The sequence below is a fragment of the Fulmarus glacialis genome, unplaced genomic scaffold, assembly GCF_000690835.1.
Source record: "Fulmarus glacialis isolate BGI_N327 unplaced genomic scaffold, ASM69083v1 scaffold46999, whole genome shotgun sequence".
Classification (NCBI taxonomy): domain Eukaryota; kingdom Metazoa; phylum Chordata; class Aves; order Procellariiformes; family Procellariidae; genus Fulmarus; species Fulmarus glacialis.
The window spans coordinates 1-16,415 of NW_009234791.1; the positions used below are offsets into that span (position 1 = coordinate 1).

Consider the following 16,415-nt stretch of genomic DNA (forward strand, 5'->3'; position numbering starts at 1 on the left):
GCTGCTGGACTGGGGAGGCGGGAGGCTCCTTTATGGCGTTTTTCTGTGAGAGTTGCACGTGTCGCTTTCACGTGGAAATGGCTTTAGGCTTGCCGAGTCCGACAGGTAACACCACCCCCGGGCGCTGCTCTAGGGACAGGCCCAGCCGGACAGCGGGAGGAGCCGAGTCGCACAACCCTGCCAGTCTAGTCACGGCTTACCGGCGCCGCTCCAGTGCTGCAGCGCTTGTCTCGTGGAGCACATGGTGGTCCCGGCCCCGTGACGGCTATTCCCAGCATTTCTGACACCTGGAATCTTGACACAAAACTGAAAAAACTTAAGGGAGCAGGAGGGGCCCCACGGTGTGGCTGTAAGAGTCTTCCCTAGAGCCATCTTATTCTTGGGAAAGGGCTTGGCAAAGCTGCACTCTGTAGGCACGTTCAAACGATCTCGGGGCCAGCCTGGACACTCCTACACAAGTCACTAGTTTTCAAAAACACATTTGGTAAATACTCACCATGAGTTTAATTACTCAATGCTCTTCTGCATATTGTAATATAAAAGGGCAGTGTTAGATGTACAGCTTAATTGCACACACTTCAGAGATCTGAACACAGTTAAATTTGTTCTGTTTTTTTAAAAAAAGAGGCAGAAAGGAGAGCTTCACAAAAAAATATTTTTAATATGCTTTACCAGAACTTTTCACTTTTCCAGTTACATAGAAAAAAAAAAAAGACAAATTGGTACATGGGGGCAAAAACCAACCAGTGTTCTCCCCTGGAACAGATGAATTAATCTTATGACCCAACTCCATTTTCTTGGGCTCTTTAAAACAAAGAAACAGCTATTTTTCCTCCCAAAGCACAGTATTTCTTCAGCAGCAATGGAAATGGGATCACAGCAGCTTAACTTGACCCTTCTATAAAGCTTTGTATAAACCAGTGATTTTATGACGACAACACTGTCCTTGAAAGAAAGAGCGGCAGTCAGACATCAATGCAAACATGGAATGATTAGGTCATAAACATATGGCACTTAAAAAGATAGCTTATTTGAAGGCACCACCACAGCAGAGTGGCCAGTTGTTCTCCTATATGCCCAAAGAAAGAAGTTTTCTTTCTGAAATTTATAAAACTATTTAAAAAAATGATTTGTACCCAAAACATGTGCTTTTAAAAAAATATGAACTGTGCTAAGCAACTCTTAAAATTTTGGTATATTATATATGTGTATACATATATACATACACACACCCAAAAAGCAAGTGCATGTTTGTATATATATAGATATCTATCTATTTTCCCTTTAAACTTTTAAGGCTTCAGGAATTGGTTCTCACATTCAGTAGCTTTCTAGCTTAAGACGACCGCCATCTCCTTCACTCACAAAACGTTTTCTGCCCCTGTAAGAAAGTAGAAAGTATCTTTTCAGTAATTCAAAGTAGCATCGCTTGTTTTTTCTTACCTATCTCTCAGAAGAATCTTCTCTTGGTCTTGGGAGTCAAATACAAGGCGTGCAAGCTCAGCAAGATTAGCTGACGTTCTTGATCACTGATAAATTGCTTAAAATCCATCTGAATCTTACATCTAGGTTTATTGCAAGAAGCTTTTCAAAATTTGCATTGTCAAGTGCTTTCTACTTTGCTGACCTTTTAATGTTCACACTTGCAAAAGATCCTAGTTTGAAAGCCTAGGAATTGGGGGTTTTCTACCCCAAACTGAAGTACATAAGTCAAAAATGCCTCTCAGCGTATTAATGGTAACTGAAGTATAATCAAGCTTTTGTGGTAGTGATGACTTTCAACCCTCCCACACCCAAATCTGCAAAACATTTGATACCAAGATACACACAAACTCAGTTTTAAGTGTAAAGTCCACAAATAGTGTCTTTATCAAAAACAGCCTCCAACATTTCAAAATCCGAATTTATTGCAAGCTGTCAAGATTGTTTAAGAAGCCTAACAAAACACCCAAACTGGAAAAGATCTGTTTAATAAATAGTATTCCCAATGCATAAAATTGCAAATAATAGTTTTAACATCATATTTTAAAATTTGCATGTATTCCCCACAGGAAATGAAACTTATTAATTGTATTGTGACCAGTAAGGAGAGAACAGAATACTGACTAGCTACAGTTCAAACAGCATTATTTATGCTATAAATAAGTAAATGATAACAAACCAAAAGCACTATACAAACCACATGACAGACAGATATGAAGGGATCAGCTGTGTAGGGCTTATTCCACATAAGTGTCCTATTCCTTTTGACATAAACATTAGAATTGGTTGTATCGTCTATTCATGACGCTTGGTATGTTTAAACCATTTCTTTAAGCAAATTTTTTTTCAGTTTTTTTTCCCCACTGTCACCGACGGTATTCCACTGTCACGTACATGGATCGTTGTGACACCTGAATCTTCCATCTCAGTACTGCACTGATCTCAGCAAAACAGAGGAGAGGCAGGCCTTCACCCTCTGTAGGGCACACAAGCGTGCTGTCTGGGACTCACCGGAGGCTTACTTTCCTCAAGTATTTATCCCAGCCTCCACATAACATGTTTCACATCAGTGCAGCTTCTTAATAAACTTTTTACCAGTCCAGCCCTCTGTTTCTCCATCCTCCATAGTTTCCAGTTCTAATCTGTAATATTTTGCTCATAAGATCCTGCTTTCTTTTACCTACACGGGGACAAAAAGCAGTGCCTTCACTCATCTACAACAAAATAAGTACCTTGAAGGACAGAGGTCTCTCAGTGGTTTGGAGATTATTCCAGCCTGAAAGCATTCCTCTACAAACCGCTCAAGCACTGAATAGGAGTGTGGCACATCCAGGTTAATATCTGGGATTTCACAGTAAACTCGTTCATAGCCCTGCAACGTACAAATTCAATGATTTTATTACTTTTTTTTAAAATACCTTTTTGCACTCAGGGGATTTATTTTTCAATATAGTTTCATGTATACTATGGACAGTTTCAACAAACCTAAAGCAGAGCAGCTGCAAGTCAGTGGAAAAGCAAGACAGAATACCAGCCAATACCATGGTATGACATAACTACCTATATACATAAAAACAACAGCTGAATTTTTAACTTTAGAAGCCAGAAATCCAGACAGTACAGAATGTGTATGTTAGCCTGGCTGCTATCCCATGGATAGTAACACAAGGAAGGACAGTTAATTTTTCTTCCATGTAAATGAACAAAATGTGGCCACAATCTCCACCACAAGAGTTTATGCAGTAAGGGAAACACTGGTGACAACCAGAAATGACTTCATCACTTCCCGCCAGCAGTATGGCTGGGTAAATTTTGACACAAGTCTTCGTGTGGTACCCAGTTTGCCCTCACACAGAACAGCTGTCCTACGGTCATACCTAGAAGCAAAGCCATGGATGATTCCAACTGTGTAAAATACTAGCTTCTATATACTGTTCTAATTGACATTTGTAATTAAGTGGGTTCTTACTGTTCTTCAATTATGAAGAACTACCGGATAAAAAGAAAAATTATATTTAAGAAAAATGAAGCTATATTGCAGCATTTTAAATTATTAGTTTTAACCATTTAATTGCATAAAAGCAGTTGGAATTCTTTGACTGAAGATTCAAATATTCTGTCAGCAGAACTACTGCTCAGAATTCATTTGTACTTCCTCCAGCACATGACAAGTATTGTGCATACGTCAGTGACAGATTATTTGTATGGGATACAGAATGACCATGGAGAATTTAAAAAAGAGTAGCAGTCAGCAACAGACTACAAGTAGTACTTAAAAGAAGGTAAAAAACTATACAAATTTTGGAAGACCTTACCCAAGATTCTATAAATGCCACACTTACTCTTTTCATTTGGTCCACAGTAATGACAGAAGACCTCCAGAGAGATTTCAACAAATCCAGTATCATTTTAAAGGTCTTTTCTCCAGTTGACTCCAAAACCATCACAACAGCCTAAAACAAATCATGCAAGTGGTTCAGGTACATGTTGTGGAAGCATACGAGGTGTGAGGAGGAGTGCATTATTACACATTTTCTGTGGAGACAAGTCCATTTGTTACATGCACTCACAATTTCAGTATAGCATTATTATTTGAAAAGAAAAACTGATGAGAAGTTATTTGGATAAAGATAAAAGGTATGAAAAACCAGAAAAGACTAGACAGAGTGAAAAGCGTTGCCTTTCTGGCTCTGGTTTGAGAGATACATGACTATATCCATACGGTTGCTGCAGTACAGATGGCAATTAATTTTGTGAAATTAATTTTGTATTACAGTTTTTTGGAGCTGTGATTTTAGAAGAACTTAGAAGTTTAAAATCTACAAATCTCCAAAACCCCCATCAACTAAAAGGATTCTGTTTTTCTATCATGAAGGAATTTTCTAAAAGGAGTCAATTTACTGACGAGAAAATTGTAGATTGTGGGTGTTCAGCTTTATTGGTAAACAATCATTTCCCAGTTTGGCAGATAAAAAGAGTACAAATGGGAACAGTCTCCCAGATACAGCAAAGAGGATCTTTCTCTCATATAGTCTGGTTTTGAAATATCTCGGAGCTTTTACAAATGCGCTAGATGGAACAATTCCACGCTGAAAAGGAAGCTCTATAACTTAACAAAAACAGGTAACACCCATTAGAATGCCCAGATATCTAAACTAAAAGGAAATAACACCAAAACAAAGCGTGGGGTTTTGCTGCTATTCCTCAGCAGAAAATAAATTGAGTTCTTATTTTTCAGGAATCTGTAATAATCTGAATTTGGCTATTTACCCAACAAACAAAAATTAATTCTGGATCTTCCCAGAGTTAGCAGCAGTTTACTTGTTGCACATCACGCACACAAATGAGCACACAAACCATTAACTTTACATGAAACAACTTAGTTATTCAAATAACATCAGAACTTGCAACCTGAGCTTCAGATTCCAGTTATATTATTTGCATGCCCACATCAAAACAAAACCAAACCTGTTGCTATTACTGACAATTATTAAAGGGACTCTGATTTCTCCTTACTTCATATACAAGTTCATGGTGAAAATGGGGTACTTCCAGTTCCTGAAGGCAACGTTCAGCTTCCAGTACATCTCCGGAAAGCAAATACTCTTTCAGCAACATATCAATCTATTGAATTTTAAAATAAACAAAAAGCCCAACACTAGTTAGATATAAAATTTAAAAGCTGTCAACTTTTTGATAATCTACAATCAACCCAGCAGCAAGCTAATTCCTGAAACTTGCTGGTAGTGTTTTTATAAGTGTAATTAAATTGAGACATTATCAGCAACCTCAAACACAGTGTAAGCCAAATACCTATCCATGGTGTTAATACAGACACACAAGCACCAAAAACATTGCTTTATAAGCTGCATATCGCCATAAAAGGTTAATATGGGTATGATTAAGTTTATCTTCTTCCCTGAACTCCTCCTCCTATCATCTGATACACTCACAACCTAGAAATTGTAACGTGACCTTTTCCTTTAAACCTGCCTACTTCATAGCATGGATTTCTAAACATTCCTATTTCTTCCTCTCTCTTTTCAGTTATTACTGTGCTTTTAATCAGTGATGCCAAAAAATAATAGTTTATCTAGTTCAGCCAGTTTCATTTTGGCTCTTCTAATTACTTCACCATTTTATAATGTAACCTCTTAAAAACCCAAGTGCTTAAAAGTGTTGCTTAAAGCAAAAATAAATGTATACTTGCAATACAGAGTATTGTACTAGCATGTTCCCACCGCTGACAAATGCTACAAAATCAACAAAGTTACCTATATCAGTTTTTAAAAACTACTTTGTATAAATAAATTATATAAAAAAACCCAAAACCAACGCTCAAGACATCATTTTGCTACAAGATATGTGTATCTCTTCAGTCCATCCCAAACAAGCTTAGACAAACATTAAACTCCAGAGAGAAGTCCGTTACCTCTTTAACAAGGTGTTTCACAGACTGCTGGCCACCTCCTGACCCCCACACATTGTCTATACGCTTTCCACCCTTTGTCATACTCAGCAACACGGTAGCTCGGTCCAGCGCAGCACTAGAAAGCAAAGTTAGTGTTTTAAAAAGTTATTATAGAACTTCATTAAAAGGCATCCGTAACTTCCCCCACTGCCATTCCTCTTTGGGCAAAGCAACCGGATCCCTGGGAAGAGGTCAGGGTTAACAACTCTGGATCAAGAAGCCAGCAAGCAAGCTCCCCATGTTCTCTTTCTGCCACCTTTACATTTTTGGTTATAGCATGCTTAGGACAGGTAATAATCCTGTGATGGTAGCAGATCTGTATCATCAATGCAGAACCTGGAACATCCTCACAAGATTGAACTTAATATTTTCTTCTGCAGAGATGGATTGTATCCAGGCTCCTCCAAGAATGCAGCTTGGCATGTGTATCTCAAACAAAAGAGGCCTGAGTTGCTTCCACACTGAAGAACAGCTTTTCTGCTGAAATATTATTTCCTGTTTGGGTCTAAAGAATAATGAAACCTTGAGAATTTAAGCCAAAACAGCACTTCAGAAGGCAAATATGTAGCTGCAAAAAGATGGCGTACACTAGGGAAGCTTGCCAGTTTGTTGAGAAAAGAATGAAAAAGGAAGTAAGGTGGAAAAAAAGAGAAGTGTCAGATCCAGTTAAGCACCATCCAGCTAAAGAAGGAACAGTTATCCCAGTCTTTATACTGGGGGCTAGCCAGTAACAATAACTCTATTGACCAAGACTTAACAAGCAGATAAGACTGGCCAAGAAACAGCAAAGGCAGCAAAGCATCCCAGGTGTGCAGTATGCAGGCTACAATTCTTCAAATCACAGGAGACATATTTATAACTGACAGACAATTTTTACAATTTGAACCCTCAAGTTAGGCAGCTAAGCATTTGCCTTCCTTCTAGAAATATCCAACTATAATCATTACAAATGGTACTTTTAGAAGCTAAAAGAGTTCAGCACCTCCATATCAAGCCTGAAACACTGACTCATGGGGGAAAAATAATAAAACATGACTACTTATTAAAATGTCCCTCTTTGTCAGAGATTGCTCCTTCAAACTTCTCACCCTGACATGGAAAACAAGCATACTTCTTGATGAATAAAGCATTACAGAGAAAGTCTGGGAAAGCACTGCACGAGCTTCAAACCTTTATAAGGCAAAACAGTTAATCCCCTGTGTATTTCACAGCATATTTACAGCAGCTGTCCTGATGCTATATTTACTCTTTAATCACATTAAAGCTTTTTCTAAAGACAAAACCTTCTATAATCACTTCTTCTTTCAGCTCATTTTTTTTCACCCTAACATAAGCTGGACAAGAAACCTGACAAACTGAACTCAAATGTATTCATACATTTTTCAGGCACTTTCTGTATTTCTCCTCTGACCTGAGTCATTCTGGGTTTTGTTGTTGTCGTTGCCAGACTTTTTGGGTTTCTTTTTTATCATTTTAAATCAAAAAATAAGAAGTGATAGAGAACCACATGATTTATCCTGAAGTCCTAAATTCCTGACCATCATCTTTGGTATTCGGAATAGAAAACTGTAGCTATATAGAAAGCAAGAAAGTTACCGAGCTTGGACGCAATCCACAGTGCCTTTGTAGCTATCTATGTAGGTACTGCTTAGAATGCCATCTCCAACAGCTCTAGCAATAAACTGGCCCACCAACTGCAACAAAACAGAAGCATTTTTAATTAAATGTTGAATTTCAAAGTAGTTCTAAGTAGACAATTATAACATGCTTGGTTTTTAGATTTTATTTAAATGAACCATCTCAAAGTAAAAATACAGCCTGGGAAATTGGTAGGGGATTACAGACAGAAAGACAATCCATAGATACTTTTCAAAATACAGAGTCTATTTCAGTTTACTTCATCAATTTTAGCCACAATTTAAACGAAAAAGCTTTTGACTACTAGCATAAAACTTTACAAATGTACCTGTGGTGCCCTAGGAGAATCCAACACCAATTCAGGTAGTTCTTTAAGCAGTCTATCAAATGATTTTTCCACATCAGTTTTGCTTACTACTGTCCCGCAAAGGTCAGAGATAAGCTTAGATGTCATTTCCCTGTGACTAGCCTTCCCCTCTAATGCCAAGGAAACAGCCAGCACTGGCACACTGTATTTCATTTCACCAAGGTTTAAATCCTTCAGCATCTCCTAAATAGGATTTGAAAAACAAAACAGATTAAGATCTCATAATTCTTATTATATAAATATATATTCTATAACTATATTACAAATACATAAATATTTGTATGCTTATATTTACATATTTACATATATGCTTCTGCTCATGTAATGAATAGAACTGCTTAGGTATTCTTATTGCACATTTCTTGCCAACATCTCTATACACTCATTTATATCTAGCAGTTGGATTCCCTTGTATGCTACAGGTTTGCTCGCTAAAATAAAGAAGTAAAAAGGCATGCAACATACCGAAACTTCATTAGTATCTCCATGTTCAAAATACTCCTGTATGATTGGTGTTAAAGTTTTTTCAAATGCTCTTTCATCCAGAGGTAAAACTACTGTTTCATAGACGCAGTTCTCCTATTTCAAAATACAACAAAAGCATATACCCTTTTATAAACAGTACTGTCTCTTCTTACATCTTATGCAGTGCTAACAGCATCAAAATATATCTTCTAAATCCTTAATGCTTTAGTCTTGGTAGTCAGTATTCTGCCACAAGACATCAGATTATGTCTCTACTGTTAAAGTGTGGACAATGCTGGCTAAATGTCATGCTGCTTATATTCTGAATTTACTGTTAGCTGAATTCAGCTGAAAGGCTGAATTTACTGTTAAACGAAAGTAAACACTCCAAACTCTGTTCCTAGGATTCTGCTGACACATCTCTGCATGAACACAGAGATCAAGTATTTATGTACTATGTACTGAAGGGAAAGCGACAGAAACTCCTGTCCCAGCCTAGCAGTCAGCTGTGCCACAGCACAAGATTTAACTTTCAGCACCTTTCCCTGCAAGTGGTACTCCAGTCCCTGACAGCAAGCCTGCCTGTTTTCCCTCTTCCTTAGTGACTGCGTGACCAAACAGGCGATAGCATGTACAAATCAGAGAAAAGGCATTTTCAGAATATTTGTGAGCGAAGACATTCCCTGAGGGGAAAAAAAGAATCACACAGCAACTGCCTCCTGTATAACCTGGTCCTGCAGAGTTCCAGCACAACCAGATCTCCCCATCGTAATTCAGCTTCCTACTTCTCACAGACTACAGAAGTAACATTCAGAGCAATACTACAGATCACAGGAATCTGAACAATGAACTTTTCCAACTAATGCTTATTGGAAAGAAGCTTTCCATGATCAAGTATAGCAGAAGTCCAAAAGCCTATCCTTCCATCACATCAGTCTCCATTTACAACCTTAGAAAAGTTAAGCATACACAAGTTCCATGGAATATTCATTCTTCATTAAACTTGTTTTTATGCACTCGTCAGCTTCATCTTTAATAGCTATCTCTGCTAATGTAAAGTGTTGAATTGCAGGGGAAAAATTGATACTGGAAGAAGGTTCTGATATTCCCACATACCATCCTCTCAGCAGCTATGGCTACAACAAACAGCCTCTGCTCAAAGGGCACCACCATCGCTCTGCTTATATTATACAGAATTTACTTATGGTTTCACAGTTGTATTGATCTCAGAGACTTTATAATCTGTGTTTGCAATCAGTGTTTCCCTTCCTCAGTAATTTAATGTTATAAAGCACCCTTTGCCCAATGAGCTTTACTTCCCCCGATAATATGGCTGTAAAGTAAAATCTTCCACAACATGTCCTAAATAAATACAAGCAAACAAAATATCCAGGCTATCAAGTTTGCACTAGCTTGAAGCGTTTATACCAAGTAGATGCAAGACATTGGGAGGGTTGGGAATCCAGGGAAGAGAAAAATCCATAAAGGATACTGTCCCAGACTAAACCCCCGACTTGAGAAAGTCTGTGTTGCATTTTTAACATGGTGCCTGTTTGCAATATAGAGCAGCATTGCAACATTCACCTCCATGAGAACCAGCAGCAAAAGAACACACCTGGGAAAAGGGTGCTGCCTAGTCAGGCACAGAAAGCAAGCTCATGGGTTAAGATCCATGAGTATTACACTGCGACACTTCTACACCAGTTGTCTTTAACTAGCCAAAAATCCATTCTTGAACATAAAAATGAGCATTCAGTACAGCCAGGCTGACATTCACATAACTCACAAGGTCAAACTTTCATTAATATAAGCATCACAGCAATTGAAATCAATAAAGGAAATAAAAACCAACACTGCAAAGAAATTATTTGCCTACCTGGTCATCATCATAATTGGGATCCTTAATATCTACTTCTTCCACATCATACACTTGACCTGGTGTTCCCCAAACTCCTTTACCACCTGCTCCACCTGGTAAAATATGGGACAGTAAGCAAGGACCGCCAGTTTACAAAGAATACTTCTGAGTTCAGACCAACATTCTTCCACTTAAGAGTGATGTATCACTGCTTGTGCCCACCTCCTGACTCTAATGACATATGCTGAAAAGGGTGTGTTTGTATGGCATGTTCCCACTTCAGCAACCAGTCTCTTCATCACTTTCCAATAAGATACTAGAAGCAGTATGAAACTGCACAAGAATTACTGAAGGTTGAAACTGTACTTTCAAATATAACCGTGCTTTAAGTTTGCACTAATAACAGTCCTGTGAACCACCAACAGTTCAATTTGTGTATTAAATTTGCTAAGAAAATGTACTTACCTTAAAGACAGAAGTTAATTGATGATACACATATAAAATTTTCTGATAAGAATGCCACCTACTATCTAACACAAAGAACCAAATGCCTGCACAGAGACTGTGGCTTATGAAAATGATTCCCAGTGAAAAAAAATTACTATGTTTTGGACAGAGTCTTTATCATGCTACTCTCTTCACTAAGCTACACCAACCTTTCTTTGGTAGACCCCTTCCCTTTCCAGACCGGGATCGCCTGTCCAGGAGTTTCCCCTTTGGGCTCGTTGGTACAACTACTCCAATCTTCAGTGTCTCTCCATTTTCACTAACAGAGTCTCCTCTCCCAGAATCTCTAGAAGAATTTTTCCTCAACCGTCTCTTTGCTTTAGCATTTATTTTGGCTTCAGTAATTGAAGTTGCAGGAATCCAATTTCCATTTATTTCAGTCTTTCGTTCTTCAGACCCACCATTTTCTTCATCACCGGAAAATGGAGCATCACTTAGATTCTCAAGTTCTTAAAAAGGAGACAGCAAAAAAATCTGTCATAGTTTTAAACAGTTTTATGTTAAAATACCAAAACACATTGCATTTAAAAAGGATTACAACATTAAATAGAACTCTTATTTCCAACAGTGTTAAGGCAAATGATGTTGGCTTTAGAATATGTCTACACATCACAGTAATAAGGAGTTCCTTATTCCCCTGCACAAACTATCCACAATCTAAACAGAGCATATGTCAAGAGTTGGAAAGCAAATGAATAAACCATTTATAAACAGGTAAACCACAGAAAACCCCACCCTTGTTAAACAAAAACTATCAGAACTCCTCAGTGCATAAGATCTAAGTGCCTAGTTCTCACTCCACCCACTCATCTCTTGATTTAGAAACAAACAAAACTGCCAATACAGTAAATTCTGTAAAAACTAACTAATATTAACAGACTAGTCAAAGTGAAATTAATTTCCTAAATCATCAACCAACATTTCCCTCATTCAAGAAATTTGAAACAGCTCACCAACTGGAAAACGAATGATTCAGACTTACAAGAATACAAAAACTACATCACTCTTAGTTTTTGTTTTTAAAGTTATAGGGGGGGCGGAAAAGCCATTTAATACAAAGGCTGGGGATTTCGGTAACGAAGACTGATAGAATAAAGTCAGTCTTTTGAAAGAGCATGATCTCTCTTCTTCTCTATGGACTGCCCCTCACTGTGGCTTCTGTCAAGACTGTTTCTAAAATGGCCATGGTTTATTCCCCAGCACAATCATATACAATAGGTAATTAGCTTTGTTTCATACCCAACAAAAAACCCTCTCACAACTTAAGGTTCTGTAAACGTCTGAGCATGGAGAAGTGCAATAACTTCACTCTTCTGGGAAGTTAAGGCACATTTAAAATTTGGATCTAAAGTCTTTTATTTTACAGAGTTAGGATGTGCCCCACCTGAGCTAAAAGAGAGCATTAAGAGCAAAAACCTTTATCATTTCTGCTTCCCCTTCTTAACCCATCAAGATTAAAAAAAGCATCTGGGGAACTATTTACATTCCAGTTAGTACCCCGGGAGTCCCTGCAAATTGGAAGAAGCACAGACAGAGGGAAGAGCAGAGCCTCAGCTGTCTGTTACACAGCCCTTCTTTTCTTGAGGATTCAGTAAAGTCTCAAAGATACAACCTATAGCCCCAACCCTAGAAGTACAATGATGAGGCACACAAAAGAAGCTGCTTTTCCAGCTGTGCCAAGCCTGCTTTACGGAGAAGTTCACTGCCATAAACCCAGAATATGAAGAGTATTTTAAATTTGTATTTGAACTTAGATGAATGTATTACTTCACTATTCCAATACATTCTAATTAGTAACGTTCATTTGGCAATACTTCAGAACTATATTTTTAAATTCAAAACAGGTTCATGAAAAATTGTTTTGAAAACTAAGTGTGCTAATAAAACACTTCCAACCTCAAAGTATTTACCCATATCAAAGAGGACACTACACTACAAAATGAAGAAAGTTTGATGCAACTGCCTCCTTCCTGATCAAAGAAATAACATTTAGATACTAGCGTTCACAGATGTGAATGCTATAGCTGAAAAATAATGCAGCCATTCCAATCTAAGCTTCATCTTTCCACTCATTACTCCTACAAAAGCATTCCTTTTGTGCTTGCAAGCTAAAAAAGAAAAGCATGCATCACGTCCAGGAAAAGATTCCCACAAGACGCTTTCTCAGTTTGTCTAATATTTTAATAAAACAATGAGAGATTTGCATAAAGCTAGCAGAGGGGAAAAAAAGAGAAACCAAACAGAACAGGTTTCCTTCCTCACATTCCCCAGGGAGACCCCATCAGCACAACCAGCTCATCTCAAGATAACCGAATTTAAATTCTTCTTCATGCCCACTCTCCCATGAATTTCTCCAGTTTAGACCTGCAATCCGGCTGTCCAGGAACTACGCTCTTCAATGACCAATTATTTCTTTCTCAGTTTTCAAAGAAAATGGCCAAAAATTAATTAACACAAGTCAGTCCTGAATCTGACGACTAAGGATAAAAGGGGAGGCTACAGTCCAACCTCCTTACACAATCCTGATCTCAGGTTCGAGACTAAAGGAAATCCTCCACAGGAAACATCCAACCCGTAAGACTAAATATTTCTCACTGCATTACTAAACTATTTTTTATGTAACACTGTCACTTCCAGCTGCAACCTCTTTCTCCGTAATACTATGACCAACTGGCCCTCCACTATTAGTTACCTAGTTAGGCTGAAAAAATAGATTAAACAGATATACTAGTTTTCAATAATTTTCTAAAATAAAATAGCTTTATAAAAAGTACATATAAAATGATGCACATCCTCCTTTCAGCTTCTCATTTTTACATCATATAACATATACATACAGATATATAAGCAATAAGAGTGTTCTATAAACTTCAAGACTTTGCTTACTATATATGAAAAAGTTATCCAAATTGATCTTATTATCCTGCTATTAAGCCTAGAAGGCACACTTAAAATCTGTGCTTTTATGGTGCCACCTTAATTAACAAAGCATTCAGAAAGTACTTACCTACACACAAATTTCATTTGACCAAATCAGGTCAATTTAGATACTTAGCAGTTTCCCACCTATTATCCAAATACAATTCTAAAATGCTGAGAAGCAATGTATCTTCTACATTAAACTAGTTCTGGTTTAAAGTAAGAGGTCATATGGAGCATGTTGCCACTTCAAGTGCATTACATACCATTTTAACATATATACGTTTTTTTCTGAAAAACATTTAAAACCTACAAAAACTCTTTGGTATAAAAAGGTCAGTGCAGATCACCTCAACCTTTGAAAGACACAGAAAACAACATGAAACTGTGTTAACTTGACTAAGCATCATAAAACATGTTTGTGATATGGACAAAACAGTCAATTTCAGGGCAGTCTCTAACACATACTCAGTAAAGTTTTCCCATGCCAGCCCACTTCCAGTCAAGCCTTTCATCATTTGTTTCCTCTAATTTTAAGCTAACCAGAATTTGTACCTCTCAAATGCACCTACACATTTTACTTTTGAACTTATTCTTTTCTTCACACCAGCACTGCTGGAAATCAGGTGGTAAGGAGTCTGGAATCACTATTATTTAGTAAGTCAAAGAAATGTTAACTTTATGATTCTAACAAATTTCAAAATAAACGTAATCAAGCAGGATACTATGATAGATACTTGAAAGAACTATTCTGTAAATTTTTGGAAGTTTGGTTTTTTTTTTTTTTAAACAGTACTGTTAAAAAATTAACAATACAATTTTTTTTATAGAGAACACTTCAGGTCAGCTAAGCAATTTTAAGTAAAAAAATACTGAATATATTACTTACCTGTTGGCGTAACATAAATGTGCTCCTTTTCTATTTCCATGGTTGCTTAACAGAACTGACTGGAAATGTAAAGTCTTAACGTTTTCCCTCCAAGGCCTAAAAAGAAACAGAGAAGCTTAGGGGAAGAAAAGCACTAGACCAAATCTTAAAGAAGTAAAAAGCTGCAAAGGCTTCACTCACAAAATACAACACAAAAATAGGGTTTTTTAAGTTATAATTAACTATCAGTAATCACTGAAAAGTTCCTGGGAAGGTAAACAGTGAGACAGCACCACCCTCAAACACATCTATCTAAGCCTTGATGTCTTAGCAGTTGTCAGTTCTGTTGCTTATAAAGGAGGCACCAGGATAAAAGCCGTTATTTTAAGGGTAAAAGCCCCATGTATGCAGCTTTTTTTAGTTGATAAAAGCCACCTCTATCAACTTAGACTGTCCTATTCCGTGAAGTGGTTATCTATATGAGCATACAATACCAGTGTTATAATTGGATCCACAAGAGAAATGTTCTTCAGGTGAACTATACTGATAAAATGGTACCAATTTATCAAGTTCAGACCAGCCCTTAGAAGACAACCTATTTTTTTGTTCCTCCCCTCAATGACATAGTCTTTATGTTTTACTGTATGTGTACATACAGCTGTCAAGCTTTCTCCTCTGTGCTTCTCCACCCTTCAAACACTCCTTACAACCACCATTCAATCTGCACGGGATAAAGTTGAACAATTCTCTTCTTCTGTTACTCTCTCCTTCTCCCTCTTCCTAGCAGCTGCGATCCTACAAACCACTCCATGTCACTGTGAAAGAGATGGCATCATCCATCTTTCCTTCATGTACACAAAAAATTAAGCAGCTCCAGAATTCTCGATACACTTTTTCACCTGCAAGATTTTCACAAATCACTTTCTAGTCCTGTGAATATTTACTGGTATTTGTGCCTGCCCTGTAAGAATTCAGTGGCTCTTTTTACCACTTTCTCATCCTTTGCTACCCTGAAAACAGCTTACCGTTGAGTGGCAAGATTGTGACACCAAACGACAGCACTCCCTTCCCCTTTTCCTCTTTCCTTGTTTTCCCCTCTTATGCCCACTTGCCTACCACAGACTTATTAACTGCAAATGATTCATCACAGACCGTTGGCAATAAAAAAACTCTGGTCTAGGGCACAGTATCAAGCTGTCACGATCTTGCATTTCCTCATGTCAACCCAAACAGTTAACAGCTTTGTTAGTAAGTCCTCCCTGCCCCACACCATTTTTTAGATAAACATTTTTTCTGAGTTACCTCAATCAATCATTCAGGAAGTTCTCAAGTGTTCCCAGTCACTGTTGGTTGAGAGATTTTTTTGTATGGATCTCAGTCTAATCTAAGCAAACTACCTTGTAAGAACAGTTTTATTCTTCCTAGCGGAATGTTCCATCAGTCGTCCACCGCTTTGAAAAAGAAGACAAAGGACAAAACCTGTATTAAGTAACAATCAGGACTTTCATGGTTCGTAATCAAGTCCTAGTGGAGTAATCAAGTGGAGAAATACTTTTTCCATGTAGGACCCTAGTTGAAATTCTCCACCTATGGCTTTGTAATAAATAACAACACAACCTTCACATGCTGTCTTTTTGAGATTCAGCACCCTGCTTTGTTTGTAACGAGGATGATGGAATAACTGAGCTTTACAATTCATGTTGCCATACTGATCAGGAGATACACTCTCAATTTAGCAATGCACCCTCTCATTAACTCAAGCCAACAGGTCTGCTAGAGCTTCAAGATGATGGTATTTATCACTGTATCAAAAAAATTTTGCAGTTATACCACACAGTAC

The 16,415-nt window shown here is 37.6% G+C and overlaps 1 protein-coding gene across 1 annotated transcript; it reads right to left on the minus strand.

Moving 5' to 3' along the window:
* Positions 1-647: 647 nt before the first annotated feature.
* Positions 648-16,028, minus strand: PDCD4 (programmed cell death 4 (neoplastic transformation inhibitor)). The gene is made up of 12 exons (XM_009585754.1): positions 15,878-16,028; positions 14,597-14,692; positions 10,938-11,237; positions 10,300-10,394; positions 8,424-8,537; positions 7,920-8,141; positions 7,550-7,647; positions 5,915-6,029; positions 4,999-5,106; positions 3,825-3,935; positions 2,715-2,854; positions 648-1,381 (listed from the first exon to the last, which is right to left on the minus strand). The coding sequence occupies exons 2-12, from the start codon at positions 14,634-14,636 to the stop codon at positions 1,321-1,323; spliced, it is 1,404 nt and encodes a 467-aa protein (XP_009584049.1). The 5' UTR covers positions 14,637-14,692; positions 15,878-16,028; the 3' UTR covers positions 648-1,320.
* Between the last annotated feature and the right edge of the window lie 387 nt (positions 16,029-16,415).